At 45.0% G+C, this 25959-nt stretch overlaps 2 protein-coding genes across 4 annotated transcripts in view; one reads left to right on the top strand and one right to left on the bottom strand.

Annotated features, from left to right (window-relative positions):
* Positions 1 to 12638: 12638 nt before the first annotated feature.
* On the top strand, positions 12639 to 18228 carry PEBP1 (phosphatidylethanolamine binding protein 1). The gene is made up of 4 exons (XM_070399436.1): positions 12639 to 12877; positions 13973 to 14082; positions 14759 to 14859; positions 17506 to 18228. The coding sequence occupies exons 1-4, from the start codon at positions 12743 to 12745 to the stop codon at positions 17721 to 17723; spliced, it is 564 nt and encodes a 187-aa protein (XP_070255537.1). The 5' UTR covers positions 12639 to 12742; the 3' UTR covers positions 17724 to 18228.
* Positions 18229 to 24228: 6000 nt separating this feature from the next.
* Positions 24229 to 25959, bottom strand: part of TAOK3 (TAO kinase 3) — a 155796-nt gene continuing 154065 nt past the window's right edge. For all 3 annotated transcript variants that reach the window (XM_070400093.1, XM_070400095.1, XM_070400094.1), the window contains one exon: positions 24229 to 24990. In XM_070400093.1, coding sequence (XP_070256194.1) covers positions 24829 to 24990 — 162 coding nt within the window. In that variant the 3' untranslated portion in view covers positions 24229 to 24828. The remainder of the gene's footprint in view (positions 24991 to 25959) is intronic.

The following is a 25959-nucleotide window of genomic DNA, read 5'->3' as shown; positions in this document are numbered from 1 at the left end:
TCCTTTCTCCCCTGGCTGCTCTGCTGTGAGCAGGGTGGCTCTTTCCAGAAGCCTGCCTCTCTTTAGACTGGGCTCTCTGAATGCCCAGGCACCTGGCAGGGATTTGGTCAAGTAATATCTGATGCCATTATTCTTCCTTTTTCAAAGATTTCAGTGAAGCGCCTTTGGGTGCATAGCCAGGGATTCCCAGCTTCTTAGGGTCCCAGCCTCTGAGCACTGTTTGCTTCAGTTCTTTCTCCCAACCTTGCAAAAGTTCCATCCCATTTTTTCAAAGACAAACACATTAAACTTAATCCAACTCTAAGGTTTTTCATTCCCTCCAAGAGAACGAGTTCTTGCTTAACCAGCAGAGGCACAGTAACTACTCGCACACCAGCTTTCCCAGCCGATGGCTGACGTCCTGTAAGATTTTGGGAAAGTTCCCTCACAAAAGATACATTCTGCTCTTGCCAGGCACGCTCTCCATGGAATGTCTCCTTCCATCTTTGAGCAAACCTCGAGGAGATACTATTCTTATCCACATCTCACAAATGAGGAAGCTGAGGTTCAGAGAGGTGAAATAAACTCCCAAATACAGTCAGAGCCTCAAGCCCATGTTTATAAAATGAATCATTTCTGCTTTGGACCTCACATTTACTTAACAGCAATAAAAACTTACAGTGGGGGTAGAGGGGATTAAGAATCTTGTAATGAAAACTATGTACTCTCCTCCCAAAAAAATGCACAAATTTACAACATTTAAAAAAGCAATTTTAAGGAGTTGGGTTGTGGGGGAGTAATCCTGCAGGTCTAAGCTGGAATTGTAAATGGGGTTGGTTGGGTCCAGGAGGAATTTAAAAATAACACACACAAAAAAACAATAGAAACTTACTTATAAACTTGAATCACTAGGTGGCGCTCTCAACCCTGTATGGCCTCTGGGTTCCCAGCCAAGGTCTTCTAAGAGATAAGAGTTGGTCTAAGCTGCGTGGGACTCAAAACAGTTTCAGAGATTATTGGTTTAAATAACTCTCACCGCCCAGAGGAGGAGAAGAGGCCCGGATTGTTCAGCGGCTTGTTCAGCGGCTTGTTCAAGGTCACATATCTTGGACGCAGCCAGGACTCACCACATCTCCAAGGTCTGCGATTTCTGAAATGTATCACAGAGGTCCAGGGCTCTGAACAGAGCACAGTGGACACAATGCAGACGTCTGTTACCATGAGCCACGGAGTGAGCTTTTGTGCGTGTGAACGTCGTGAAATCGGCTGCTGTGCTGTGCTATCTGCAGGAACTAGCGGGCCTATCTGCTCCCCCCACAAACTGGTCCCGGGCTGCTGTTTCTTTTTTTTTTAATCCCTCCTGTGGGCGAGGCACCGAGCACAGGTCCTCCTATCGGTCAGGTTTGCTCTGGGTCCTTAGGAAAGTTCTTTTTCCCTCTTGGAGCCTCAGTCTCTGGGGTTACTGAGTACCAATAAAGCACCAAGCAGGCAGCAGATGCCCAGTAACTGGTGATGATTAATACAACCGCACTTCTTGCTCCTGTCAGTTTGACGCTTTAATTTGATGCTTTACAGTTGCCCTCTCTCTTTTTTTTAAAAAAAATATGTATTTTATTGATTTTTTACAGAGAGGAAGGGAGAGGAATAGAGAGCCGGAAACATCGATGAGAGAGAAACATCGATCAGCTGCCTCCTGCAAGACCCCCACTGGGGATGTGCCCGCAACCAAGGTACATGCCCTTGACCGGAATAGAACCCGGGGACCCTTGAGTCCGCAGGCCGACGCTCTATCCACTGAGCCAAACCGGTTCTGGCATAGTTGCCCTCTCTTAGACCCAGATGACTAAACGTGTTAGAACTCAGTGTAAAGAGAGAGCATGGCTGGGCAGAGGGGCTAAGTCCCTGACGGCAACTGCCTTCGGAGTCGGGTTTGGGGAGGGCAGCTTTCCCCTTTGAGGTGTCGGGGTAACGCCTTTGTAACTGCGTGGGGCGGGCCTGAGAAGTCACACACGGGTTTTTAACGAGGAGCTGGACCCCTCACGTACCGAAAGCTCTACTGGGAACCCATCGCTTCTGACTTCACTTGGTGGTTGTTGGTGGGTTTCAGTTCCTTGCGGGATACGGGACCGACGGCCTCGGATCCTCCCCGGCTGTTGGCCAGAGGCACCCTCAGTTCCTGGCCACCTGGGCCTCTCCACCCACGGGCGGCTTACGTCATGGCAACTGGAAAGCGGAGAAGGCAGTAGAGAGCATGCGCCAGCAAGACACAATGCACAGTCTTATGAGACCTAATTACAGAAGTGACATCCACGTTGCTTATTTTGGGGGGTAGAAGCATGTAGGCAAGGGGAGGGGCTTACACAAGGCTGTGAATACCAAGAGGTGGGAATCCCTGGGCCTTCTTAGAAGCTGCCGAGCACAATGGCTACCTGTCAACATAAAGGGCGAGTCGGCCTGAGAGTGCAACAACCCAGGAGCAAACAAAGCTGAGGAATAGGGTGGGGACAGATTCTCATGGCACCACTTAAGCCCCCGGATCTAGACACTGAAGTCAGCCACCCACTGACCTCCCAGGACCCCAACTATAGTTTTCTTCTTTAAAGATTCCAGTTTGTATTGGGTTTTAGTCTCTTGCAACTGAAAGAGCCCCGATTAACATTTAAAAAAACGTTGGCAGAGTCTTTGCATTTCATGGGACAGAGCTGTGCTCAGGTCGCCTAAGAGCAGGGTTTGCAGAGCCGGTGCTGGTGGCCTGGCCCTCACCGGGAGCTGCTGTGCAGGAGGTTGGAGGCTCTGTCTCTCCAGGTGCCCGTTTCTCTCTGTGAATCTGCTCTGTTTTCCCACTGCTGATGGCATGTGTCCTCCATACTGTGTATCTTTTTACCCACACTCCCCGCCGCCCCTGACTTCCGGCCTGCACAAGGCTCTTCATGGCCTCCAGCGCGTCTTCTCCTTTCTGCATTCGCTCCTACCGACTTTACCTGCCTGCTTCTCCTTATGTACTAGTGTAGGTTCAAGAGGTCGAATCTGGTGCAGGTGACCCCGTTGAGCCAGGCCGGTTCACGGATGGTATGAGCAGCCTGTGGAGGGGTTGTCAGGCGGGTCGGGTGGACTCAGGAGGGCTTCCTCGGGGTTGCGGGCATGGCAGGTGTTCTGCAGCTTGTCTTGTCCAAGACGCAAGGCAAACCATTTTTCATCAAGACGGTGAAGATTCTGGTCTAATGGTCACAGTTTGGCAGCACTAAAGTCTGAATGGATGAAGCTTCACCGAGTTTCAGCAGCATTTGGGAGGCCTGGTTTCTATTTCCAGCTCCTTTTGAATAAGCAGGTCATGTGCAATGACCAAGGACTCTTTCTGTCACAAGTGAAGAATAACTTAAACAGGCACCCGTCCCAAATGGAATTTGCTGGCTCAGGTATCTGAAAAGTCCGAGGGTAAGTCTTGCTTCATGCTTGGCTCATGCAGAGGTCAATGTCAATGTCATCATACCATAACAATGTCGTCATACCATAACAATGTCGTCATACCATAATCTCTCTCTCTCTCTCTCTCTCTCTCTCTCTCTCTCAGCTACTTTCCTCATTGTTGGCTCCATTCTCAGGTACCCTCTTCTGTTCTGGTGGCAAGATGGGCACCAGCAGCTCCAGGCAGACATCCTCTTTCCTCCACAGCACTGGCTGGAAGAGAGATTCTGTCTTCCCAGTGGTTCCAACCCAGGTCCCAGAACTGAGCCTCATTGGCCTGGCTTGGTTCACCTGTACATGCCTGAACCAATGGCTAGGCCAGAGGGATGCAATGCCTTGATTGGCCAGCCTCAGGTCACATGACCATCCGTGGACCACCGCCCCTCCCACCCACATGAACTAAGTGACAGAGGGTGATTCCCCAAAGGAAAAGTGGGGGTGCTAGTAATTGGAGAAAGAGAAATGGATCCTGGCCAAAGCAACACCAGTGTCCAGAGCTGGGCAAACTTTTTGACTCGAGGGCCACAATGGGTTCTTAAACTGGACCGGAGGGCCGGAACAAAAGCATGGATGGAGTGTCTGTGTGAACTAATATAAATTCAAAGTAAACATCATTACATAAAAGGGTACGGTCTTTTTTTTTTTTAGTTTTATTCATTTCAAATGGCCGGATCCGGCCCGAGGGCCGTAGTTTGCCCACGGCTGGTTTACACCCATTAATCTGTTCATTGGTGTTTCCCAGTCTCTAAAAGGATGTGCTGTTTGCAAAGTAATTCTGCAAAGAACCTCTGAGCCTGCATACGTTTTTTTGCTTGTGACTTCCAAAATTTGCTTTAAAAAAAGTAAAGTGAGATTCACATGACACAGAATTAGCTGTTTTAAAGTGAACAGCTCACTAGCATTTAGTGCATTCACAATGGTGTGCAACCACCACCTCCGTCTACTTCCTGGGCATTTTCATCCCCTCAGGGTAAAGCCCCAGGCCCACCAAGCAGTCGCTCCTCCTGTTCCCTCCTCCTTCCACTTCTGGTGTTGGCGAAAAACCAACCCACGCTTAGAGAAAGGGAATTACATTTTATTATTAAATTCTGTGCAGGTCCAGAGGAAAATGTGTCTTTCAAATTCTGGGCCCCCCCCCCAGCATGGAGGAAACTCCTCTATTAATACTTTTTCCAGTCCTTTGTCTCCCAAATTTGGAATGAGACTTCCGGGCCTTCTGAGAAAGGAGGCCTGCATGCTGGGAAGGGGCCAAGAGACCACATCTCAAGGCCTGGCCTGGTGTCAGCACTGACAGCTCTGTCTGGGGCATAGTTACGGCCTCTCTGGAATGGGAGTGGTCTTATTTTCCTTATTATTTAAGACAGGAGCCAGAATAGCAGGGTTAAAATTTCAAACAGCAGTTTTTATATGAGATGGATGCTTTACTGGAAACCGTCAGTCTGCATTCTGTGTGTACGAATTTACCGACTCTGGACATTTCATAGAAGTCAAAATATGTGGCCTTTTGTGTCTGGCTCCTTTCTCTTAACACAACAATTTCCAGGTTCATCCACGCTGTAGCATGTGTCAGAACTTCATTCCCTGGGGTGGGCTGAACAATATTCCATGTGTGTATATACTAGGATGTGCTTGGTTTTTTGTTTATTTTTTATGTTTAATTGTGGTAAAATACACAGAACACAAAACTTACCATCTTGCCCAGCTGGTGTGGCTCAGTGGTTGAAAGTCAACCTATGAACCAGGAGGTCATGGTTGAATTCCCAGTCAGGGCACATGCCTGGGTTTCAGGCTTGATCCCCAGTACAGGCAAGCAGGAGGCAACCAATTGATGACTCTCTCATCATTGATGTTTCTATCTCTCTTTCCCTCTCCCTTCCCCTCTGAAATCAATAATATATATACTGTCTTAAGCATTTCTAAGTGTATAGCTCTGTGGCATTAAGTACATTGAGGCCTTTTTCATTTTGCACAACTGAAACCTTATACTCATTAAACAATTCCCCATTCCCTCCTTCCCACTCAGGCTCTGGCAACCACCGTTCTACTTTCATCCCTAGGAACATGACTATTTTAGATACTTCATATTAGTGGAATCTCATAGTATTTGTCCTTTTTGTGACCAGCTTACTTCACTTAGCATAATGTCTTCAAGGTTCATCCATGTTGTGGCATGTAACAGGACTTCCCTCTCTTTTTTTAAAGGTAGAATAATATTCCATTATACGTACTAGCATATGCCACATATTCTTTATTCATCCATCCATCGCTGATGCACACTTGGGTTGCTTCCACTTCTTGGCTATTGTGAATAATGCTGCTGTGACCATGACGTACACATATCTCTTCAAGCCTCTGCTTTAAATTCTTTTGGCTCTATACCCAGAGGTGGAATACTGGATCATATGTTAATTTTATTTTTTCAGGAACTAGAATTTGCTTGTTTTTAAAATTAATTTTCTGCCTCTTTTCTAAAAATATTTTATGCAGAAGATGCCAGTAAAAATGTAAAATGTTTTTTTTTTAAATGCTTTGAGATTCTCAAGAGAGAAAAAGCAAAAATCTCAACATAAAAAATCTAACACGTGGAAGCCTAGAGACCAGTTGGAGGTCGATTTCAAGAACCATGTCTCAGTCCAGATCCTTGGCTAAGAGCCAGCGCCTGGGTGCCCTGGGGTCACAAGTACAAGTCACGGCAGGGCCTGGACAGCTGTTTCTGAATGGTGGCTACGGGGTGGAGCTTTCTTTTGCCCACGCCTCCCATTCGAAACACTTTCTCCAGCAGAAGCACAACTAGTAAAACTGGAGTGACACCATCCCACTAACCACATCAGTAAATTTCCCCTCCTCGCTCAACAAACACACACATCCTGCGGCTTTCCAGGCTCCTGCGTTGGAACCCACCCACAGCAGCACCGACAGAAGCTGCCCGCCCAGACACACACACACATTACAATCCAGAACGCCCAGTGTACGGTGGATGTGTGCCAACATATAACATTTCTGTCTTTTCTTTCTTTCTTTCTAAAAATTGCTTTCCAATACATGAACAGTGCTCTGAGTAATCGGTAAATACTGAGCATCTGCGATATGCCAGGAGCCCCTAACCTCCCTCCAGGTTGGGTTTTTGCCTGGGTGTGTAGGGCACTTCTTGGTTTCTGGATAAAAACGAGGCTTTCTGCAGACATTTGCGGGAGCACCCGGCTCCTCCGCTATGGCTGGGGGATGCTCTCTCTTGGGTGTCCTGGCTCTGCCCAGACCTGCTCCCACTCTGCACGCAGACAGCTCTCACCACAGACCAGGCAGCTTCTCTTCTCAGGTGGGTGGTGACCTTTGGCAAGTCCCTGAGACTTTCTGAACTTCAGTTTTCTCCACTATCAAAGGAGGGGGTAAAGGAGAAACAGTCTCACTCTAACAACACATGCGGGAGTTAAACAATTCACCATGCCATTGCATTGGGCAGTCGTTTAAGAGAGATGTGGGTCACACGTTCTACATCTACTGTCTGGAACATGAAAATAAAATTTGTGGAGATAGAAATATTGGAAAACAAATGAGAGGGTAGCCCCGGCCGGGGTGACTCAGTTGGCTGTGCGCAGTCCCGTGCAGGGAAAGGTGGCAGGTTTGATTCCAGTCCGGGCGCATGCCCACTAGGGTGTGCAGGACGCAACCCATAGATGGTTCTCACATTGATGTCTCTCTCCCTCTCTAAAACCAATAAAAACAGATTTAAAAGAAATAAGATGGGGATGATGTTAAGTTTATAAAAAAGAAAAGAAATGAGAGGGTAAACCTGGTTGGTCACTAGGTTCCCTTTTGGCTTAGAATTGATCAACCACAGAGGTCCCACCCAATGTGGAATCTGGTATCTCACACTTAAAAGGTGAATGTTCTTTGACCCAGTAACTCCACTTCTGGGATTCTATCCTAAGGAGAAAACACCAAAAAGTACTTGTAAAGGACATGTAAAACAATACATATTGCAGAGATATTTTTAGAACCGTGGTCGGCAAACTGCGGCTCTCGAGCCACATGCGGCTCTTTGGCCCCTTGAGTGTGGCTCTTCCTAAGCCTTAGGAATACCCTAATTAAGTTAATAACAATGTACCTACCTGTATAGTTTAAGTTTAAAAAATTTGGCTCTCAAAAGAAATTTCAATCGTTGTACTGTTGATATTTGGCTCTGTTGACTAATGAGTTTGCCGACCACTGTTCTAGAACATAACAGTGAACACACCTTAAATATTGCTAAATGAGGGATTGTGTTGAAAACAAGTGACAATCCACTCCATAAAACCCTGTGCAGCCACTAAGAATGTTGCAGTAGCCCGGCTGGCATGGCTCAGTGGTTGAGCGTTAACCTAAGGACCTGGAGGTCATGGTTTGATTCCCAGTCAGGGCACATGCCAGTTGCGGGCTTGATCCCCCATGTGGGGCGTGCAGGACACAGCCAATCAATGATTCTCTCTCATTGATATTTCTATCTCTCTCTCCCTCTCCCTTCCTCTCTGAAATCAATAAAAAATAGATTAAAAAAATAATGTTGCAGTAGTCATTTATTTATAGATATGATGGGAAGAAGTGAAGGAAAACAAATTACACAACAGCATGTATGTATAATCTGGCCCCATTCATATGGAATGCATACTTTCATATATGCATATTCATATTTATATACTAGAAGGAAGTCTGGAAGGAAATACAGTATGATGCTCATTGGTTTGGGGAGTTAGGCTTATTAAAGGTCTTTACTTAATTTTACATTCACTTATTGATATTTAGGAATCTATAATAATAAAAGCATAATATGCTAATTAGACCAGACATCCTTCCAGATGTCCTGCTGGACCACCTTCCGCATGAAGCTGGGGCTGGGAGGGAAGCCCGGGTCCCGGGTGCCAGAGGGAAGCTGGTGCCAGCAGCTGGGGGAAGGAAAGCCTACTCTTACATACATTTTGTGCATCAGGCCTCTAGTTTTTATATAATGGACATGTAATAACAGTACAGCTTCCCACGTGGAGGTGCAGGCTGTGTAGGAAGCACACTTATGTGCTTTATTTGATGTTCACAATGATCATTTCAGGGGTGTTGGTAAACCCATTTTATAGAGAGGGAAATGATGCTGAGGCTTAGGATAAGTCATATACTGTATTAGTTCCCCATTGCTGCTGTTACAAATTACCTCAAACTTAGTGACCTAAAATCAACACAAATTTATTATTATTTTTTATTCTTATACTAGAGCAGTGGTTCTCAACCTTCCTAATGCCGCGACCCTTTAATACAGTTCCTCATGTTGTGGTGACCCCCAACCATAAAATTATTTCCGTTGCTACTTCATAACTGTAATTTTGCTACTGTTATGAATTGTAATGTAAATATCTGATATGCAGGATGTATTTTCATTGTTACAAATTGAACATAATTAAAGCATAGCGATTAATCACAAAAACAATATGTAATTATATATGTGTTTTCCGATGGTCTTAGGCGACCCCTGTGAAAGGGTCGTTCGACCCCCCAAAGGGGTTGCGACCCACAGGTTGAGAACTGCTGTACTAGAGGCTGGGTGCACAAATTCATGCATGGGTGGGGTCCCTCAGTCTGGTCAGTGATCGGGGCCATTGGGGCTGCGAGAGGTTGGCCAGCAGGGGTGGGGCCACAGGAGGTTGGCTGTGGGGGCACACTGACCACCAGGGGGCAGCTCCTGCATTGAGCATCTGCTCCCTGATGGTCAGTGCGCATCATAGCAACCGGTTGACCGGTCATTCTGTCACTTAGGCTTTTATATATAGAGATTTTTAAATCCTCACTAGAGGATATTTTTCCATTGATTTTTAGAGAGAGTGGAAGAGAGAGGGAAAGACAGAGAGAAATACTGATGTGAGAGAGACACATCAATTGGTTGTCTCCTGCATACACCTGGACCAGGGCCCTGGCCAGAGTGGAGCTTGCAACCAAGGTATGTATGTGCCCTTGACCAGAATCGAACCCCGGAGCCTTCAGTCTGTACGCTGATGCTGAGCCAAACAGCTAGGGCGACACAAATTTATTATCTTACACTTCCGGAGGCCAGAAGTCTGAAGTGGTCTCACTGGGCTAAAATCGAAGTGTCAGCAGATCTGCCAAAGAGTGGCCTTGGTCAAAAATTAATTGAGCATATTGGTTCGGGCTAATTTCTGGACTCTCTATTCTATTCCACTGATCTATATGTCTGTTCTTGTGCCAGTACCAGGCAGTTTTGAGAACAGTGGCTTTGTAATACAGCTTGATATCTGGCATTGAGATCCCACCTACTTTGTTCTTTCTCAGGATCGCTGCAGCTATTCGGGGTCTTTTTTTATTCCAGATGAATTTTTGGAGAGTTCGTTCTAGATCTTTGAAGAAGGCCATTGGTATTTTAATGGGAAGTGCGTTGAATTTATAGATTGCTTTGGGTAGTATGGACATTTTAATGATGTTGATTCTACCAATCCAAGAACATGGTATGTTCTTCCATCTGTTTATGTCTTCCTCTATCTCTTTTTTCAACGTCCTGTAGTTTTCTGAGTAGAGGTCAATAATAGATACAGAGGCAGAGCTGCCTCAAACTGATTGTCGGACTGCAGTGGGAAGACCAGGGAGGGTTGGGGGACTGGAGGGAGGGGAGTAAGAGATCAACCAAAGGACTTGTATGCATCCATATAACCATAACTAATGGACATAAGACACTGGGGGGTAAGGGAGGGCAGGGGCTTGTTAAGGGCGGGGGGGGGGGGGGGAAGGACACTTATGTAATACCCTTTGTAATACTTTTAGGGGGAAAAAAAAAAAAAAAAAGAGTGGCCTTGGACTCCAAGCAGAGCACCGTAGCTGGGGCCCCACTAGTTTCTCCCCACCAGTCAGATCTCAGAGGTGCATTCTTGGGGTTGCCATAGGGGGTTAATCTGGTGATTTACCATGCGACACCTTCACTAGGGGAAAGCTTTCTGGAGGGCAGAGACCATGTCCACCTCCCCTTTATTCCCAGCACTCCTCGCTAGGGTGTGCTTAGGACTTTACATCTGGCCTTTGGAGCTAGGCAGGCTTTCACTCTTGCTTTGTCACTTACACGTTTCCAAGCCTCAGTTTATTACTTATCTATAAAGCGAGGATACTAGCAGGGGATACTACATTGGGTTGGTGTGAGGGTGAAATGAAATGCTCAGTGTCAAGGCCTGGCACATGGTAATGGTCAGTGTTAGCCTTCTTCATTGGCGCACTCTGACCTGCACACAATAGGTTCCCAGTAAATGGTAATTGTTGTCATTGGCATGCACATTCTGTAGGCGATGGTATGGTTGTTAGCGGAATGCACTTGGTAAACAGGAGTGGTCATTACTGGAGCATGCTGACCTGCACACAGGAGGCACCCGGTAAATATGGTTTGGTTGGTTCCAACCCTTGTTTTAGTGGAAATACTAGTAGTTGCAGTTTTCTCTCCTCGGTGGAGATAGAGAAAGGTACGGCACATCCAGATGGTCCCAATCACTCCCTGAGCAAGCGAGGAGAATACCACCACCTTCCCGGGGCAGGTGAGGGAGCTAAATGAAGCACAGTCAGCACTTTGTAGCCCACAGGCTCTCCATAAAGAGGCTCCCGCCTCTTACACATCCAATGAGCTTCTGTGCTGAGTCCCAGAGAATGGTTCAAAGCAAGTTTTAAAACATCTCTTTCTGAGCATATTCTGTGAATCTGCAACCATCGTTTCTGACCAAATAGTTGTTTTCTTTTTTAAACACAGAGCTTGTAGGACGGCATCTGTTACCCCATGAGCATTTAATGAAAGCCGTTAAAAATAAACAGTGAGGGGAAAGGTGTTCTGCTTCCTCCAACTGCTGCAACATAAGGAGGTTGTGGTTGACCTCGGAATAACAGGCGAAATAGCCTTTTTCTGAATGTGATATTTTAACAAACAAACAACAACAACAACAACACCACACACACACACACACACACACACACACACACAAAACACGAAGCTTTGAACCTAACACTGACCATATGTTTTTAAAAGTCACTTATTTTCATATAATGATGATACTGTCAGGTATCAAGTGTGGCAGGCACCATTTTAAGTACTAGGGGTAAGACCAGTGAACAAGAGAGTCTATATTCAGGTGGGCATGGGTGTGTTTCAGATGATAAGTTTGTAATTCCGAATGCTCTGAATATTAGGAAAGAGAAAGGACAGAACAGGGGTGGACACAGGGAGCAGCACCTCCCAGTCTTGATGGGTGGGAGAAGGTGGAGGTGATCTTCGAGATGAGTAAAGGCGAGCGGGTTATAATAAGAGTAAAACGAGGACTGAAGGAAAAGGGGAATGAGGGGCAAAGCGTTCCAGGGAGAGGGAACGGCATGTGCAAAGTCCCAGAGGTAGAAAGACAAATCCGAGAAAAGAATCCGAGAGAGGTGGGAGAAATCTACAGGCGTCTGGGTTTCACCTGAGGCAAAGGGGAGCCACGGAGGACGTTCTGAAAATGGGAGGGATGAGGTATAGATGAGCCTGACCTACATCCGAGCAAGGTGAACGGCTAGAAAGGAACACTGGAGGCAGCGGCAGGGAGAGCACCCCAGTCGTTACGGGGAAGGCGGGGGATGGAGGGACGTGGACAAGCGGACCCACTGGAAGGGCCTTAAAGCAGCTCTGCTGGAGGGAGAGCCACGTGTCAGCAAAATAGGGATTAAAAAGGCTTAAAAATATCACTTCCCCGGAATTTTGTTTGGACCAAGTTGGAGGGGGTTGAGAATCCAATACAATGTATTTGCTCATAGAGAAAAATACTCAAAAGTTCGCTCAGGCCCTACCACCAGGAGGTTACCAAAACAAGTGCGCATGCGCGAGATTACCGAGGGGCTCGGGGCAGTCCGGCTGGTTTTCGGCAAGGCCTTACGGTTCTGAATTTAGAAGGTCATGCAAAAGGGTTGAAAAAAAAAGAAAAACGATCAATGGTAGCTCAATTACATTTCTTGAAGCAACTATCCCGCAAGCCGAGCCATAGCTCCGGGGAACGCGGGGACGGCGGGTTGCAGATTCCCTTCGGGCAAAAAGAAGGGCGAAGCCGGCGGCGGACCCGAGAGCGAGGCGCCCCGCGCCACCAATCAGAGAGCGAGGAGGGAGGGGGGGACGGAGGGGGAGGGGGCGGGCGGCGGCTCCTGCGCATGCGCCCCCTGCAGCGGGCTCGCGCGGCCTCCGGCCTGTTTGGGAACCGCTTCCAGTCGGTGCTGTTGGTCTCCCCCAGGTTCGCCCGCGTCTCCCCGCTAGTCCCCGCTCGGCCGCGCGATGCCGGTGGACCTCAGCCAGTGGTCCGGGCCCTTGAGCCTGCAGGAGGTGGACGAGAGCCCGAAGCACCCGCTGCAGGTCAAATACTCCGGGGCGGAGGTCGACGAGCTGGGCAAAGTGCTCACGCCCACCCAGGTACCCGAGGGCGCGGGAGGCGGCTGCCCCGAACCCGGAGGCCGGCGGGCCGTTGGGCGGGGACCGGGCGGAGGTGGGGCGGGCCTTGCAGCTGAGGGCAGGGGGTCGGGCGCCCACGCTGCAGGCCTGCGGTTACCCGGGGGAGGGGAAGTCCCCAGCTGGCGGCATGGCGCGGCCTGCGGGAGCAATTGCTCCGCTTTCCCGGGACTTCTAGGCACAGGCAGGGTCTTGGCCCGGAAACGGCCGGGACCGCGGGGGGCGGGGCGGGGAGGCGGCCGGGCCCCGAAACGAGTCGGCCTTGGTCGCCCCCACGTCCCCGGAGCCTCCCCTCGGGCCTGGGGATTTTAGGTCTCGTTTTGGGGAGCAGAGGCCCCACCCGAGGACACAGGACGCGTTATGTAACTGGTGACAGTCAGAGCCCAGCGCGGCCTCCTTTGTGTTAGCGGGTCGTGACCTGCAGCTGGAAGGCTCGAGGGCAACGGGCCTTGTTTTACTGTTTGGCCTCCGACGCCCTCGATCGAGGCGGGACCAGGTCCTGGCTCCTGGAAGTGGAGAAACCAGAAAACCCACGTGCCAAGACCCTGGCGAGTTGTTAGTCACCAAGCTCTGGGCCTTGGTGTGAATACAGCTGCTATCGATGGCACCTGATTGTTTTGAAATAAGAAGTGCTCATCTCGCAGCCTGCCCTTTTCCTGACTCTCCACGGCTGGCCACCTCGGTTTTCTCCTTTTCTGTGCACTTACTTTCAAATGTCCAGTTAATTCAGGTTTCACGTTAGCAGGCCCAGGTAACCTCCTGGTCACCAAATCTGGAGACCCCGTCATTTCAGACAGCGTAAGGTTGTTGTTAAAAGAGGACCCTGTCAGTACCAGGGTTGAAGTCCCGATCCTTTCTGTTAATAGCATGCTAGGTTACCAGCCTTGTATTGCTGTTGGGGCTAAAGTAAATAAAGAGTATATTAAACTTCAGCTCCTGGTGCTTAGTAGAGTCAATACACTGTAGCTTTTATTAATAATCTACTCTGTTGGGAATTTGATGGTTGGTTACTTTAGCATTTCTGACTTCTTTTAACTCCAAACTGGTCCCTTCCTACAGGTGAAGAACCGGCCCACTGGTATTTCATGGGATGGCCTTGATTCAAGTAAACTCTACACCCTAGTCCTGACAGACCCAGATGCTCCAAGCAGAAAGGACCCCAAATTTAGGCAAGTTGGGGAACTGTGGGTCATCCACATATGAGCTGGTGCTTCTCGCCGGTGTCAGCCCCTCGCTGGACAGTGCTGTGCTAGACCTGGCTTGGGAGGTGCACATCCGGGCCTAAGCAGAGTGTGCGTCTCCAGCCCCTCCCTCCCCAGAGAGGAAACGAGGAACTATAGCTGAGAGCCACGTCTGCCTGCACCTGCCTTTGTACAGCCCCCCCTGAGCTAAGAATGGTTTTTACATTTTTTTGGTAATTGGGGGAAAATTAAAGAAAGAAGAATACTTTGTGACATCTGAAAATGAAGTGAACTTCACCTTTCAGTGCCCATAAGTAAAGGCTTATTGGAGCACGGCCACGATAACTTACTTAAATCTTGTCTGTGGCTGCTTTCATGCTATCACCAGAAAGTTGAGTTGTTGTGACCGAGACAGTGTGAACTGCAAAGCCGAAAACATTTACTGTCTGGCTCTTTACAGAAAGTTTGCTGCTCTAGACAATCACAGAGGGAGGGAGGTGCTGGGTCGTCTCTTCTGCAGACACATGAGGTTTTCGATGGCCAAAAAGGCAGGGCTGTCCAGTTGACGCTGCATCCTGGCATGGAACGTGGACTTCACGCACGTTTGTCGGCGCAGTGAGTGCGTGCTGACTCCCCGTGTTGATGGTCCTGTGTTCTCTCATAGGGAATGGCACCATTTCCTGGTGGTCAACATGAAGGGCAACGACATCAGCAGTGGCACCGTCCTCTCTGATTATGTGGGCTCTGGGCCTCCCAAGGGCACAGGTCAGTAAAGGCTGTTTTTAGGGGGTTGAGGGAGGGGAGCCTGGGTGCACATTAGGATTGGCCTGCAAGTGCTGCTGCCGATTGTAGTCTGATTCTTAGAGCTTTATTCTTTTATTTATGAGAGCTCTTACCCTAGTGGAGGCTTCAGGCAGTGCAGTTTGCTTCCAATGCAGTAGAGTCAGGTGGCTGGAACCTTGGGTTCTGGTTAGTAAACAGGGAAGTCTGTGAGAAGATACTAAAGAAGCCGTGTTGCAGGATGCTTGAAACGGCTTCCTACGGGGGCTGTATACGGACTGAACACAGATAAACCATTTAAGTTCTATTTTTTTAAAAAAATATATTTTATTGATTTTTTACAGAGAAGGAGGGAGAGAGACAGAGAGTTAGAAACATCGATCAGCTGCCTCCTGCACACCTCCCACTAGGGATGTGCCCGCAACCCAGGTACATGCCCTTGACCGGAATCAAACCTGGGACCTTTCAGTTCGCAGGCCGATGCTCTATCCACTGAGCCAAACCGGTTTCGGCTAAGTTCTATTTTTAAGTTTGGCCCTGTGGGATCTTTTAGCTTCTAGTTCCCATAAAAAGTCTCAGAAATGATCATAGTTTCCAAATTAATTATTAAAAATTGGCTCCTTTATCTCTATAGTTTCCGTTTCTCTTGAAAATCGAGTGTGGTATCTTGAAAACACTCTGCCCCTCTCATACATTCATAAAAGGACGGTAAAGGTACATCTTTCTCAGGGATCTATTCAGTTCTCTAGGGCAGTTATAAAATTAGGCAGTTAATTATGGTAAGTACACACATGAGAATAAAGCAATTCTCTCAAGTAGGGAGTTCTGTTCTCATTAACAAAAAAAGCCTCAGTAACTCACACTTTTTCCTTTTGCTTTTGTTCATATTCTTTTAGTAAGTTATAACTTACATGCAATAAAGGCACAGATTGTAGGAGTTTAGACAACGGGTATTGATGGATGCACCTTTTCCAGTTAACTTTTCCCAGAGCTAACCCTGTTCTGACACCGCTCTCCACCGATTACTTTTGTATTCATATAAATGATATGCAGGATGCATTTGTTTTGAGTGATTGGTCTCTTTCACTGGAGATCATGTTTGAGATTCTTCCATGTCACTGTTTGTGTGAGTAATTTGTTCCTCTTTATTGCTAAATGGTATTCCATTGTGAATATGCCAGTTTGTGCAGCCATTCTCCTGTGGGCTGTTTTTAGTGTTTGGATATTATAAATAAAGCTGCTGTATACATTCTTGTCATTGGTGGGCATAGGTGTCCATTTTTTTGAGTAAATACCTAGGAGAAGAATTGTCGGGTCATAGAAATTGCCTAAGAGTTCTCCAAAGTGATGGGAATTTTTTACACTCTAATCAACAGTATATGAAAGTTTCAGAAGATCCATATAAGATTCATGTGGATCCCTATCAAAATTCATCCATGTTGTAGCATGAGACAGGATTTCCTCCTTTCTTAAGGCTGAATAATATTCTGTTGTATATTTATACCATGTTGTGTTTATCCATTCATCTGCCAATGGATATTTGGGTTATTTTCAACCTCTTGAATATTGCGAATACCGCAGTAAACATGGGTGTACAAGTTTCTAAATAGCTTTTCTTGTATAAAGCAACTCATGGCACCTGCTTGAGTGCAGTCCCTAATTGGAGCTTGTAGAAAGCTGCAAGGTTCATAGGGTGCTTGCTGGCTTGCTTTCGAACATGCATTGCTGCTTAGTTGGTTAAAGTGAATTGAGCCATTTCTTTTAAAGCAGGTCTCTTATCTTCCAAGGAAGTCAGTTTTGGAGGTAGAAAGGTGGTGTTCTCCTTTAGCCTGTGCAGGTATAATTGTGGTATGATGAACCAGTGATTTGCTCTTCCCTTCCTCCATTTCTCAGGTATTTTTTAGCATCTCCTGCCTGCCAGGCACTGAAGTCAGATAGGTTCTAGGGCAGTGGTTCTCAACCTGTGGGTCGCGACCCCTTGGGGGTCGAACGACCCTTTCACAGGGGTCGCCTAAGACCATCGGAAAACACATATATAATTACATATTGTTTACAGTAGCAAAATTACAGTTATGAAGTAGCAACGAAAATAATTTTATGGTTGGGGTCACCACAACATGAGGAACTGTATTAAAGGGTCGCGGCATTAGGAAGGTTGAAAACCACTGTTCTAGGGAGATAATGGTCAATAAGATAAACACCGTAGCTCTATGGGGCTCTCTTTTCAATGAGACGGTTAAATTAACAGGTAAGCATTTTAGATAGCTATGCTACTGTGACAGAAGTAAAATAGGCATCCTCATGGGAGTGGTGGGAAATGGCTGGTGACCAGCTCCTACTGGAGATGGGCAGGAATCCTGGAGTGGGATGAATGAGTAGCAAAGAGCAGTAGGAGGGCCAAATCCTGTCAGTCTAAGAGGCTGTAATGCAGGGTGTGGACTGTATACCACTTGCAGTGCAGTGTCACTGGGTGCGTTTCAGCAGGTGAGTGACCCGACTCGTTCCACCTCTCTGGGTTCTCAGCATCTTTGCAGATGGGGTGGTCTGGGTCCCTCCAAGCTATGAAAAAGGACGATGCCTCCATCAGATGCCTAGCTGTCTGTGTATCTTCCCTCCTGCCTCTCCCTCCAGGCCTTCACCGCTACGTCTGGCTGGTTTACGAGCAGGCCAAGCCGCTGAAGTGTGACGAGCCCGTTCTCAGCAACCGATCTGGAGACAACCGTGGCAAGTTCAAGGTGGCATCTTTCCGCAAAAAGTACGACCTCGGGCCCCCAGTGGCCGGCACGTGTTACCAGGCGGAATGGGATGACTATGTGCCCAAGCTCTATGAGCAGCTGGCTGGGAAGTAGGGGAAAGCCAGGAGACAGACAAGGCCCCGGGGCCCAGGCAGTGTTCTCAAGTTCAGTGATGCATGTTGATTTCTCCTCTTGCCTGTTCCACTCTCACAGGCGAGACCTGAGCAGATAGAGCTGTAGGGTGTCTTTTCCTTCTACCTGTCCTTTATCATTGTACAGGGCCACACACTCTGGATTTATGTTTTGATCAAATTTGAACTCCATTTTGGGGGCTATTTTGGTACTATGATGTGGTCATCAGATTGTTAATATAAGAAGAACAACCCAGAATTTAAAGGCATATCCTCTGAAGAGCAGCACTGGAAAAGCAATCGGAAGAGTCCCTTTCCTGTTGAGCTGTAGGGCTGGGTGAGGGGTTATCTGAAGTCCGTTAGTCTGTGCCTGTTAAATTTATCACTCTTCCTTGGTGTAATAAAAGCCAGTATGGAGTTGCTAAATGTTGTGTTAATTCTGCTGTTTGCTTACAGTTGAATAAAAATAAAAACATTGTGTGGACAAACTGAGCCTCCGGATATTTTGCCCTTTTGGATATGGGGTTTCAGAAATGTGGGAAGTCAAGAGACTGACTACCTGGAATGGTGAATATTCCTTTCACTGACCAGCTGAAATGACTGGGACTTGATTCAGGGACCCACACATGCCATTAAACTATAGCAGGAACAGCCATTCATTTAAATTTGAGGGTTTTTTTTTTTTTTTTTAAATCACAAAACTAGCCAAGTCTCTTTGCCCAAAAAGCACCTTTGCTTTTTGTAAGTGGTCCCCCATGGTGTAGTTGTGTGCGGACACCATAACAGTTGGCTAAGAAATAGCCTACACTCTCTTTGTGTTGACTTATAATCCATATAGAATCAATATCGAAAGGGGGCGGGGGCAGGGGTGGATCGATCACTCACAACAGCTGATGTACCAAGAGAAAGGTCCACATCACTGACCTGGTCGGTGATGGGGACAGGATCCCGGGTGAGGCCTGGCAGCCACTAAGCCAGGCTGGGCTTTATGCTCCTTTTCGCTGCTGTACTTTTCTGGAAAACTGTTGGAAATGTTGCCTCTTGTAATCTCTGGGGGCAGGTAAGGTAGAGAGTAATTTTTTTTTTTTTTACTTTAGGGGTTTAAAATTTATTTTTAAAATAATATTTTATAAAACAAAAGTTGTAAAGAAACTACCCTGTTGACCTTAAAAATAAATGTGAAAAGTAATGCACCTGTAAGACAAGGCAGACAATGTGGGAAGAAAATACGATTCCTCTTTCTCAACTGCAGAACTGGTTTTCTTTCAGAAGGAAATGTAACAGTATATTTACATATTTATCCTTAAAAAATTAGAGTCCTGCTATACAAACTGGTATACAAAGTTTTGCTCTGTCTTCCCCCAACTAATGTACTTTCATGCATTTTATATTCAGTAAACAGCTCAGCACAATTCATGTCTTTTTGAATAAATACTCTATTTTATGGATGTTTAATAATTAACTACTCCAATTCCCGACTGTGATTAGATTATTTCTGTTATTTGCTATTATAAACTGCTTCAACAAACCTATTTTATGTATATAAAATGCTTTTTCAAGTAATTTAGTGGAAAAATTCTTAGTATTGAAATATTTCAAAGACCATATACATTTTCAATGCTGATACTGACAAACCACCCTCTAAAAATCTCATACTGATTATATTCCTGTTAGTGGTATAGGAAAGTAACTTTTTCCATACCATTACCAATTTTCTCAAACTTTAAACACTTGACAATTTGATATTTATGTATATTTAAAATCATTTACTGTTTCTCTAAAATGTTTTCTTTGAGATTTTTATCTTGCTAACCACAGTACTTTCTTAGTTATAAGGAATTACAGTAATCTGTTTCCTTGTCTAAAACAGATACAGACTCATAAATGATTCTGAAAAAGGTCAACAACTCAACCAAAAAGAGATGAAGTGTGTGCACAAGAAGTTCACATAAAAAGAATGATACACAAGAAAAGATATATTAGTAACCTGAGAAACAATGGGATATCATGTTTTACCTATTAAATTGGAAATTAAAGTGACCTTTCCCAAGGGCACTACACTAGGAAGCAGGTGCTCCAGGTTCCGAACCCAGGTCTGGCCTCAAAGCCCAGTTCATAACCACCATGTCCACTTACAAATTCTCTTATGGTACAGCTTCCTCGTGAAAAATGGGTGGGGAGAAGCATTCTGCCATATTTACCTCAGAGGGTTGTTGGAAAACAATGATTTTTTTCTTGAGATTAAGTGAATGAATACATGTAAATGATTAACTTGACCTGATTGACAGACAGAAACAAAGTCTACAGTCACTTTCTTCAAGGCTGCTTCCTGTCTGGTCACAAATTTACCAAAAGCATATTTATAAGGGTCTAGTAGAATGAAGACCACAGGAGTCGACTCTGTATCACAGTGCAGCTTTAGCAGCCCCTCCAGACCCCAGTATTTCTAACACAATTCTGGAACCTTGGCAACTGCTCATCATTCTGACTTCATGGCAGAACATACGTAAACATGACAATAATCTAGAAGGCCCTCATTAAACCCTGATTAATAAGCGAGACCAGATCTCAGAAACACGGGTTTGATATCTAATACTTAAACATTCATAGTACATGGCCTAAATCCTCTTCTTGATCAGGGAGCAAGGGACTTCTTATATTGTCTACTTAAAACTCTTCAGTTTTCAGTTGCTCTGGGATATAGACCAGGTCCTCAACATGACCTGTCAGACTGTATGATTTCACCCCCATTAGCCTCTCTAGCTTCCTGCCACTCATTCCTGTCTTCTCATTAAACTCCAAACTTGCTGGCTTCCTCTCAGTTCCTTGAACATGCCAGGCTACTTCCAGATTTGGTCCTTTACAAATGCTGCCTGTGATTCTCCCCTCTACCTCCCACTTTCTTGGATAACATCTCTTTCACTCTCTCAGTACCTCTTAACTGACCTTCTGGGAATCCTTCCCTGACTAGGCTAGGTTCTCTTAGCTATGCTAAGGCAACATTACAATTGTAACATGTATGTGTAATTTTAAATTTAATTTTATCTCTTCTATTAAACTGGACCCTTCATGAAGGCAAGGAGAACCAATCTCTGCCTTTTAAGTGGACTGTTTAGAGACTGCTAATGCTTAATGTAATTATTGCTAAGGTGAGATTTAGTTCTACCACTTTATTATTTTGTTTGCCCCTCTTTTTCTTGGTATTTCTGTACTCCCTTCCCTGCCTTCTTTAGGATTATTTGAATATTGGAATTTATCTATTGGATTTGGGCCTGTTACCTCTTTGGCTTTTTTTTTTGGTAATTGGAGTTACAATATACATAACTACTTTTTCAATCTGCTTAGAATAAAAATTGTACCACTTCATGTAAAATTTAGAAGCATGGCAGTATTTCAAAATAGTTAAGAGAATATGAGGGAGGACAGTCTTACATTTATCTAGATACTTACCATTGGTTGCTCTTCATTCCCAGAGATTCACGTTTTCTTTTGGTATCATTTCCCTTCAGTAGGAAGAATTGCTTTAGCATTTCTTATAGATTGTCTCTTGGCAATTAATTCTCAATTTTTCTTCATCTGAATGGTTTTGTTTGCTTTTCCACAATTCACCCGCTTTTATTCTCCAGTGTCTTCAGTTTATCTAGTTTTTTTCATTGTAATTAGCAGGAAGGATCTACACTGCTCTGCTAAACTGGAACAATAAAAATGTGATTTTTATATCCTGTAATTTCTATGGCAAAACATATTACTAAATTAGAATCAGAGCGTATATGGAGTTTTTACAGGGGCATGCTTTCAGTTGCCCAGGAATACCCTTTTTCAATCGCTATATGAACAAATAATTGCAGAGGATGATAAATTCAAGAAATAAACTGACTTGGTTCATTAGACATCACTGGTAAGCATTCTCTGATACCCTCTGTGACTAATTGTTGCAGCTCCTTCACAATCTTGCTAGCACCCAGTCCTTCCATTGTCATGCCTCATCTTACTCCACTGTTGATTAATTTAGTCTACTGCTGATTTACTTGTTTCAGTAGAGATTTAAACCATGAGCTCCAGCAGGGTGACCCCATCCATCTTTGCCACACTCCCAGGCACACAGTAGGTGCTCAATAAATACTTCTTGAATGAGTGTATGCTGATCCTGGCTTCTAATCCCCTTTCCCTACCTTTTCCTTCAGCTATAGCACTTATTACCATGTCAGATCGTTTAGTATAATTACTGTGTTTTCAGTTTCCTCCCACCCCCACTGTAAGCTCTATCAGGGCAAGGATCTTTACCTGTTTGAGATACATTTGGCCTGGCACCTGACATATAAGGTACTCAGTAAATATCATTGAATGAATCATTGCAAATCAAAGGTAAGCAGCCCTTACTAATATGTATGATGAACCTGCAATCATTTTCTTTTTAACTCAGGGGAGTTTAGTGTATGCTGAAATTATAGGACACAGGCTCTCTGTTGCTATCACAGAAACGCTTTCATACCTGTTCTCCACTGCCATTCTGGTCCTTGTCTATTCTAACTGCCTCCTCGTGAAGGTACTAGAGTTGACTCAGTCTGTCCCAGGTGTTAAGAGCAGGGACCCACATGTCTTCCTTCTGGTCTTCCTTCCTTCTGGTAACTCTACCTTGGAACACATCACTGACAAACTTGTGAAGAGGGAAATTTTATAAAGATCAGCACCTGTCATCTCATAGACATAAGGCCTTTATACAAGCTAGCTAGACATTTTTCACTATGGAGACAAATGGATGAAATAGATTTCATGAAGCCTTTCTGCCTTATTGAAGACTTAATATTCTGATGGACAGGATGACTTATGCTTAGGAGGGTGTGTTCTGAAATCAGACAGGTCTCCAGTCTCCACCACCACCACTTATGCTGGTCATTTGTAAAATGCTGTGTCCCATCACATGGCAAGCAGAGGCAGGAAATGCAGGTTATGTATTGTCCGTGGGTCATGACTCTTCTTTCCAGCCTTCCCTTTATTATTTTCTGTGCGCCTAACACAGAAATTTCAACGAACTAAGCTGCTTAGGAAACCAGGAGATGACTAGTAATGGCTTTATGGTTGGGGTTAATCCACGTGGATACGTATTTCCTATGTTTTTAGTATACTTCCCTGCTGTAGTGGATTATAGTGAACATGACTGGTCACATGTGTCCGTGATGGCTGAATGTCCTGTAGAATATAAGAGTCATCTTCAGGTCATCATGCTCAAGTTAGATTTTCAATGTCCAGGACTTTGAACCCCACGAATATGCGATCTTACTGAGGTTGTCCTAATCCCCAAAGCCATATCCTATAAGTTATATGTTTTACTACCTCATTGTTGTGCACATAAAATCTAAAATAAAAGCATAATATGCTAATTAGGCCGGACGACCTTCGGATGAAGCTGTGGCAGTGGGGGCAGAGGCAGCCGCCACGGCGGTGGGGGCCGAGCCCCTTGCACAAATTCATGCACCGGGCCTCTAGTTATTCTAATAAAAGCAGAATATGAGGTGGGGGTCTATTAAAGTGGGATCATTTCAAATATCTGGCTATGATGTTCTCTTCATAGCATGCCTTTCTTTAAGGGTGCCCAATTTCTCTCCTCAGCAATACGTACTTCTGTGCATGACTGGCACATTGGTGTGTGTGTGCGTGTACATATGTGCCTTTTTCCATTTTTAAGGACAAAAAGGTGCCATTGACCACTTCAAATGGTGCCACATTATTTTCAGTCCCATAGAAGAACTGGGAAGACACAGCTTTACCTGAGGATCTTGAATGGCTCTTCTCAAAGCAACCAGGGCGACGGAGGACGGTTTGTGGAGGTGGCTCTCCATCTCAACTATGAACCGGTAAACCTAGAAGGGAAACTTCCTGCTACAATAACACAGCAAGGCGATGTGATGAACACTTTTATTTACAAATATAATTAAAAGCTCTGACAGTTATCATGCTCTTCCTTGGAACCTGAAAAATGTTTGTTTTTTAAAGTGCATGCAAAAGAAGTAAAGCCTTTTTTTTTTCATCATTTTTTATTGTAAGAAAATACACAGTTTGAAAGTGTGAATAATGCAATATTTATGACCAAGAAGATATGGGACTTTGGGAGGGGAAGGGAAATAAAGAAAAAGATCAAGATGATCTGATTGAGAGACAGTGTTGAACTCCAAATACTGAATTGGAAAAAGGAGGGAGGTGGGGAAGAATAGGAGGAGGAAGTAAAAAAATTTGATCAGAGAAACAGTTAAAATACAATATGAAAATAAGTAATACCTCTCCTTAAATTCCTTCTATACACAAAATACACGATTTGCCAAAGCCCAATTTGTGCTACTGGGATTCTGTGAGCTCCTTAAGTGTATTCACATCCTCTGCAACAGCAGAAAATGATTATGATACAATCAGAATATGCTGAAGACAAGTTAAACTCTTGCCAGCAGGTTCTTAAAAATCACAAGATCTCTTCACCCCACCCCCCACCCCCATCCCCAAAAAAGTAATAATATGTCACCACTGATATGTACATCACAATTAGTTTCTGTAAAATGTATCAAATTTTCAATCTTTAATAAAACTTTGTTTTTTTTTTTAATTCCTGATGAATAAATACCAAAAAAATAAAATAAAATAAAATAATGCAGCAGCTAGTTAAGGTGTAAGGCTGCGGATATTGTGTCTCTCTCCCCCTTGGCATTTATTATTATTTTTTTGCTTTACTTTCACAGATTGGTGGTAATGAGTGATTGCTTAGAGCAATATACATCCACATTTGTTGTTGGTTTATTGGTTTTTTAAAAACTGTCTCCGAAGTTTTCACTGAAACGTTTTAAATCACATCAATACTGTGACGTGTACTATGAGTAGAAGAGGTGGCCACGTTTTGGCCAGCACTGAAAGTTGACACGGGGGGAGGAAGGGGCCCCTGATGGAGTAAGAATAAACAGGCACTAGTCCGACACGATGTCAGTAAGAGTAAGAGAGAGAGAGAGTGAGAGCAACGCCCGTTAAAATGGGGAATGTGGTTTTGCAGGGTCTGAATTTTTTTCTGTTTTATTTTTTTTTGTAAATGGCAAAAAAATTTAATCTCATCTATAGTCCTCCTTAGGAAAATCTAATGTAACCAAATTCCCAAATCCCATTCTGAGGCTCTCCATGTCAAAAGTTTCAATCTCTCGCTCTTGCCTTTCCAATAGATACTTTATTCTCTCGCTGCGTTCCTTCTGAAGGGCAGCCAGCTCTTCTTCAATCTGAAATAAGCACAATGAGCAGATTGTTAATAGAAAGGATCTCCCAACAGGCACCCACATGCACACGTGCACATACACCCACACATATGACACACAGACCCACAGGAACTCAGAAGAAACTAGATGGGGACAGGCGGGAGGGTCCTGTGGTATATGTCTTGTATCTAATCCATTACATCTAAAACTTGCTCACAAGAATAAAAATGTTTGGGGCCACCTGGGGCTATAGCTCTACCATTCTAGCAAGCTAAGCAGCTGGGCTGATGGAGGTCAGTGTCCTGTCTCAGCGGGAGAAAACTCAGGAGAAGGTAAAAGACACTCGAGCACAATTAGACTGTGCTGCTGTCCCATAGAGAGCCAAGTGCCCCCTGGGTCATCAGTAATTTAGTTCTAGAACAGGAGTTGGGATGATAGTCTTTACGTTGGTCTCAGGGAAGTAGCGGAAGAAAGTACAAATAACTGGTTAAGCAAATAAATGGTCAACACAGTTTGGAGATGCTTTATGAAATCTTTTCTACTTCATATTCCTCAGCAATATTTAAAGCAATGAATATTTCAATTCAGATAACATTTATTATGCATGGCAATATCAGCTCTCTTCATTTCAATTTTTTTAAAGAGCCTTGCTGGTGATTTCTTTTCATTTAGAAATAGCTAAAAATGAAAGCCAAATTTGCACTTGGCTTCCTCATGCCATTTAGCAGCCATGCTATCAGCTCGCAGTGCCTTTTACATGTCATATCAACTACCCAGTAACCCATGTATTCCTCTGGCTGGGAAGGTGGGGATTCCTAGCAGAGTAATAGAAAGAGCTTAGGCTCTGAGATCAGATTTATGTAAGTAACCTAACCATGTTGAGCCTTAGTATCCTGCCTGTAGAATGGAGATTATGCCTACCTCTCCGGTACTAGGAGTGTAGAAGCAGGTAATAAGTGAAGAGTGTCTACTCTAATCCCCCAGTACATAGGC

Source organism: Myotis yumanensis, unplaced genomic scaffold, assembly GCF_028538775.1.
Source record: "Myotis yumanensis isolate MYYU_CA2020_CCGP unplaced genomic scaffold, mMyoYum1.0.hap1 SCAF_19, whole genome shotgun sequence".
Taxonomy (NCBI): Eukaryota; Metazoa; Chordata; class Mammalia; order Chiroptera; family Vespertilionidae; genus Myotis; species Myotis yumanensis.
Note: the sequence above shows the minus strand (reverse complement) of the source record. Positions and strands in the feature narration are given on the sequence as shown.